Source organism: Rhipicephalus microplus, chromosome 3 (assembly GCF_043290135.1).
Source record: "Rhipicephalus microplus isolate Deutch F79 chromosome 3, USDA_Rmic, whole genome shotgun sequence".
Classification (NCBI taxonomy): domain Eukaryota; kingdom Metazoa; phylum Arthropoda; class Arachnida; order Ixodida; family Ixodidae; genus Rhipicephalus; species Rhipicephalus microplus.
This window is the reverse complement of record NC_134702.1, coordinates 105,040,582-105,046,612: the sequence shown is the minus strand read 5'-3', so window position 1 is coordinate 105,046,612 and position 6,031 is coordinate 105,040,582. Positions and strand designations below refer to the sequence as shown.

The 6,031-nt window shown below is 42.0% G+C and overlaps 1 protein-coding gene across 2 annotated transcripts in view; it reads right to left on the bottom strand.

Annotated features, from left to right (window-relative positions):
• Positions 1-1,140: 1,140 nt before the first annotated feature.
• LOC119159508 (uncharacterized) overlaps positions 1,141-6,031 on the bottom strand; it is a 43,330-nt gene continuing 38,439 nt past the window's right edge. The window contains exons 2-3 of one of the 2 annotated variants that reach the window (XM_075890087.1): positions 5,669-6,006; positions 1,141-1,789 (exon numbers count right to left, since the gene is read on the bottom strand). In XM_075890087.1, the coding sequence (XP_075746202.1) occupies positions 1,552-1,789; positions 5,669-6,006 (576 nt within the window). In that variant the 3' untranslated portion in view covers positions 1,141-1,551. The remainder of the gene's footprint in view (positions 1,790-5,668; positions 6,007-6,031) is intronic. The other variant, XM_037412297.2, reaches the window with a different exon arrangement.

Below are 6,031 nucleotides of genomic sequence, written 5' to 3'. Positions count from 1 at the left end.
GGTAGTGGGAACAGCACATGATAGGCAAACAGAATCTGGACTAGTTTTATTAACAAGCAGGAAACAAAAAAAGACGTTACACTTAATATTGCGGTTGGATGACATCTCAACCAATTCTTATGGTGCTATATAACATGCAGTGTTAAGAAAGCACAAATTTAGCTCTTTCAAAGAATATCGTATCAACAAAGGCATATTACCAGTTAAATACATTAAAAATTCAAATTGGATCAAGTGGCACACTCACTTCCATCACTCAGAATGGAGCAAATGCTAGAACTGAATTAACAGTGAAGCTTTTCTTTATTAATAACACTTTGGCATGTGTCAGTTGCTTTAGTTATTCTTGCATCCAGACAACCGATTTTTCACAATTATGGCTTTTGAATACTGAAGCGTTAGAAAAATTCTTTAATGCAGGCCTTGGCCGATATCGTCACGCGTTTTCTTCAACGACATGATGTTTAGATAACCTATGTGTGCTGTTTCATTTATTTCATTTCATTTATTGCATCCTTAAAGGCCCGAGGGCATTACATAAGGGGGAGGGGCAAAACATACGCTGTGAGTGTGTATAATTCAAGTTGAACAAATTATTATAAACAGTACAGTTCTAATATGGTAGTTTGGTCAAAAATGACAACAAAAACGAATCAAATAACACACAAAAGAAACGCTTTGGCTGGGAATTAGAGTACAAACAACTAGGCACAAGCAAATTATACATACAGTACGTTGGTAGAATATATATACAGCCACGGGTTAATGGGTGGAATCAAAGTGGGATTCCAATTTTGCGCGGAATGATGTGCGGTCAGGTGTGGCAACAATGGTGTCGGGAAGGCGATTCCAAAGTGTTTGGCAAGGAATGAACTCAGCAGCAATAAAAAAGCAGTCAAGACCACAAAAGTTCAACAACATTTATTTGCATGGTGTCAAACCAGCGCTCTCAGAGCAAAAAATATTGCACCAGTTTCTTTAACCACATACTCTGTTCTTGAGCTTCTATAGGTTCTGCATACGACGCGAGCCTCATTCATGTGCGCTCATAAGATCCAACATGTCCGCCTCGTTATGGGGCGCTCGTTTCCCAGTACATTATTAGAATTTGTTATACTTGAAACCGGGTACTTCTCGAAGGAGATATTAAAGGACATAATCTCTGACCACATAGAACGCACAAACATGTTTTCCACGGGCAAATTAGAACATGACAAATGGTCGACGAAAACAACATCTACTTTATCAGCGCTGTTTTGTCACGGTACTTGCACGATTAACCGTGTCAAGGGACGTCGGTAGGGTCACTTAACAAAAATTATGCCACGGAACTTCACTACCACATGTCATATTTTGTAGACTCGTAAATTAGTTCCTTGCTCGTGAGCACGTGTTCTTGGAACCTACGTAACGTTTGGTCTAAATATAGCAAATTCATTACTCGCAATGAAGGGACGTCAAATTGGTGCAGAGGTTTCGGTAATGGCAGGGATTGTCGCGATTCTGATGGAAGGGCGCTGGCACGTCGAAACTCGTTCATCATTGTGAGGCTTAATTTTTCCGGGCATCCGAGCGTTTGTAGAAGCCCTCAAAGCCTGTTCTATCGATCTCGTCGAAGTTTCGCTTGGTGAAGCCTTCGAAACCGTTCCTGTCGATTTCATCGAAGTTTCGCTTGTAGAATCCTGGCCAGCCGGCGTGGTCAATTTCGTCGAACTCGCCATGGCCGTAGCCGCGCTTGTGCAGCCCCGTCTGGTCACCGCCGAAGGTCAAACCGCTTAAGGAGTCAAACCTGCAATTTCCAAGGTGCGCGAAAGACATGATTAGAGCAGGAATTACTGGCGGCGTTTACTATTTGTCACAATAGAGAATAAAAAAGAGAAGTGGCCCAAGCACTCTCTGCAGTTTTTTAATTAGCGAAGACAGAGGGTCTGTGAATGCTACATTAACAACTCACGATGGTTGGCAAACTAACTCATGAGTCGACTAACTCCGTCTCACTCGGACTCAGATCGCACCACGTTTCCGAATATGAAATAGTCCGGGTGGGTGACACCTTGGTAAGTTTCAGTCCGAATGACTCCAGTTACAGAATGTTTCAGCGAATCTCAATCTGAGTGAGTCTATAGTGAGCAAAATGTTCGTGGGTCTTAGTCTGAGTGAGCCCTCAGCCCAAAATGTAATTCTTCAGTGATTTCGAATGATCTCCACCTTTTGTGACTGACTTCAGGTTAATGGGGATGGTGTGCGAGATACGCTATTCTTTATTCGTTTATTTTAACCATGGACTCGTCGACATTGATGAATGAATGAACAGTACGACATTTTTAAAGAACCATAACGATTGGCGCCTTTTATTCGATAAGGGAGATGCATACTTTCATTAGGTACACTGTTTCTTGCCCGTACTTTATCACTTCGTTGCGGCGTAGCAACCTGGCCTTTGCCTTAATCTCTCTCTCTCACACACACACACACTCTATGCGGGCACTTCCAGCTAATGTTTCTTTAACTTGCATACGCCACCTAACCTACACAAAACTTTGACGTCTTTAGTCGGGTAAAACTTTACAACCTATTTTTTTCTTAAAGTCTACAGAACTGCAACTTGCACCAATGGTCGCGCAGTTCACGCGGACGCCATGAGCCGGACACCTAGAGTAGGAGAACATTGCCAAGTGTATCAACAAGACTACTTCTTTAGTTGCGTAGGCTGTTGGTGGTGGAGATATGTTCTTCAAGGCAATAAGGCATCTATGCGATTCTGAAGGTCTAATAAACTATGATTAGAACTCGTTTCGGACACCTAACGACGTTGAAGCTCATTAGTGAATGTTATGCGTGAATTTTTTGACATTTTTCTTTCCCGGAATAGCAGTCTTAGTTGTCAGACGATCAATTTTTTCTACGGCACGTACAACGCAGAGAACGTTAACGCATTCGGCCTTGGCGTCCTCTTAAAAAATATGACGCAATTTCGCTGCAAAATATGACACAATGAAGTCAGAAATTGAAAAAAAGTGTCCGAACTATCCTCAATGCACCTGCGCAAGCTTGGTTGGTTGGTCAGTTGGTTCCTCAACACCTTGGCGCAGCCCACCTAGGGAGATAGGCCATTAATGGGACGGTGCCTTTGTTTTTAAATTATTTCACTTCTTGAAAAAGAGAGTTGGATTAAGTAGATAATATAGGTAATAATAAGAAGGTGTTAAAATTCTAAACAAAAAAAACCCTCAAACGAAAACATAATAAACACACAAAAAAGAAAAAATATACACATAAAACAACTGAAGTTACTTATTTTTAGCATTCCATTCTTTTAGATTCTCGTAAGAAATTTGTAACAGCGATAAAAACGCTCCTGTGGCTGAATCCAAATGCGACTGCGCCAAATGAAAGAATCACCGGAAGTGTCAAGTTTAAGCCCAACTTTCATAGGGGTTCTTCTAGTAGCAAGCATAGGTAGTAATTTTTTTTTCATCGTCGTTTCTTTAGGAATTTGGAAAGTAGAAAAAAAAAAGCCAGATCACGATAATGATGACACTCGCCACAACCAATGAATCAATGACACATTGCTCGTTAACTATTATATCAGTAGCTATTGTATTTTTCATGTTGTTTATGAGATGTCTAACTTGTTATTTACAAAGCGTGTCTTTTCAAACACTAACGTATCGCTCGCAGCAGTGGACAATTTTCATGTTCCGAAATGCTTGTTTGCAAAGTGGAATAGATAATGTGGATCAGTTTAAAGATTTCGAGCATTTAAGGTATTGCTCGAATAAACAGTGGTGTGTATCTCACCAGTTAGAGGTCACTTATACCATATTGCGCCGCATAGTTCCACAACTAAATTTTAACCTTAACAAAGCTCGACTCAAGGCGTCACTGCTGTGCATTTTTTTTTGCAATGCAATCGGAACAATTGAACATTTCTTTTTATTCCGTCGTCGTTACTCTTATCAGAGAAAAAGATGTTTAGTAGCCCCACTACAAAAGCTAGGAATACAAGTAAATGTACCAATACATTTATCACTTGGCGGCCCTTCATTTCGTTGCTGCTCCAGTGATATACGCTCCACTGCGTTTGACTACATCAATGAAACCAAAAGATTACCGTGCTAGTGAACCCTAACCTTTTCAGATCTTTAGTTTATAATTTGTAGCGTTGTCTATCAAGAACAAGAAATGGTTTAACCGCTTGCTCAGCAAACATTTTTGTTTATTGGCAGTATTATATCGAAACTAATTTTTCAGATTGGCCATGATTTCATTTTAGTTTCATTTAAGCATACTGTCGCCCGGTACTTGGCCTACACCCCTGTGGATAAGCGCCATTCATCTGAGGTCATCGGCATTAGCATCTGCATCAGCTTGCCCTGGCCAACAAGGGTGGAATTAATTCTTGCACCACAAAAGCAGGATACGGCAATCATTTATGATGTCGGATCTTCCAAAGTGTTCAATATGTAGATGATAGACATTCAAGTGCAATGAAGACCTGTGTATCACGAACGCAAAGACTTGCTGTTGGATAGCTTAAGCGCTGCAACTAATACACGGTTGCTGTATTTTAGTTTCACAACGACAACTTGCACTAACAGAGTTAAATGAATAGGCACGTGTATTTAAATTCATCATTTTTTCGCTTGTGAGCCACTAAACTCTGGTGTTCTATATTTAGGACATGGAGCCATTTTTTATGTACTGGCACGATGCTCAGAAAACATATTTTTGTTCTTTGGGTTGTAGTAACTGCAAAAAAAAAACGAGAAACAAAAATATCTGCTGGTTAAATATTCAGGGCTGATATGGGTAATGTAGGCTGTCAATACAGCACGTCGTCTGTTCGCAGCCTCGCAGCAATCGTCCACCATTTGTGCCTAAGTGTTCTACTAACAACACCGGCTCGCTCCACTGCGTGTGGCTACGCTGCGAACCCACACTCTAACAGACCCGGGTTCCACGAAACATAAGGTGATGAAATATACCCGAAATATTTCTGTACGACCTTGCGGGCCATTCAAGAACACTGTAAATGTGTGCTTCAATGTTTCGATTCGTTTTAGGCCCCTTAATTGATTTTCTTCATTCTTGACACAAATTAAAACCTGCGAATATTTTATCTGCTAATTGTTTATTTTGGGTATGCTTCTTTTATTTTTCACTCTATAACTTATAAAAATGAGAAGCCGAGGTAATAAGAGCCTCAATTCCTCCACAGTGAAACAGGTATAACATAATAGACCAAAAGACAGGTTGTATTGTTGGTTGCTAAAACTGCGAAGCGGTAAGCGAAGCAGAAAAGTCACAGCTTCGCCTCAAGGGTGAACGAGTAAACGTGATAGCAACTAATTTGGATGTTTTATGAAGTAACTAAATTCTTTAGGAGCCTATCTCGCGTAGCTTCCACTGAGCACTGCCGTAAGGTAATAAAAAAGGCTATTTTCCTTCTGTATGTCGCCTGAATATCAAGTAAGCGGGGAGCGCAGAACAAGATTAGGAGAGAAGAAGGGTAAGACGTGGAAGGGTAGGAGCCATTTTTGGGCTTTATACGAAACGTGATTTAAACTTCGCACGGAACACGACGGGGATAGCGAAAATTCACCGTTGAGTGTGCTAACACACCCTACGATAATGATACGAGAACCCTAAGCTCGAGTTTACGCACGGTGCTTGCCTTTTTGCCGAACGAGCGCCAGGTGGGAAAGGGCCCGTCGCACGAATGTACTCGCCGCCACCAATCTTGTCCAAACTGCGGCGAAGCCCTGAGCCAAGCGAGGGGGAAGAGAGTCCTCGTAGAGCGTACGGTAGCATCAGTGACCGAAGGAGCTCGGCATCGTCGTCAGAAGAGCGCAGCAACTCGCCGCCGCTTATTTTGTCGAGGTGACGGCCGCTCAGGCCGCGGATGTACTCTCCGGCGTTTATCTTGTCCAGCGTCCGTGTCGCCTTGGACGACGGCGATGACGAAGCAGCAGCGCCGCCACCTGACTCATCACCACGAACTTCCTGTAAAAATCGAGAGCACACGCAG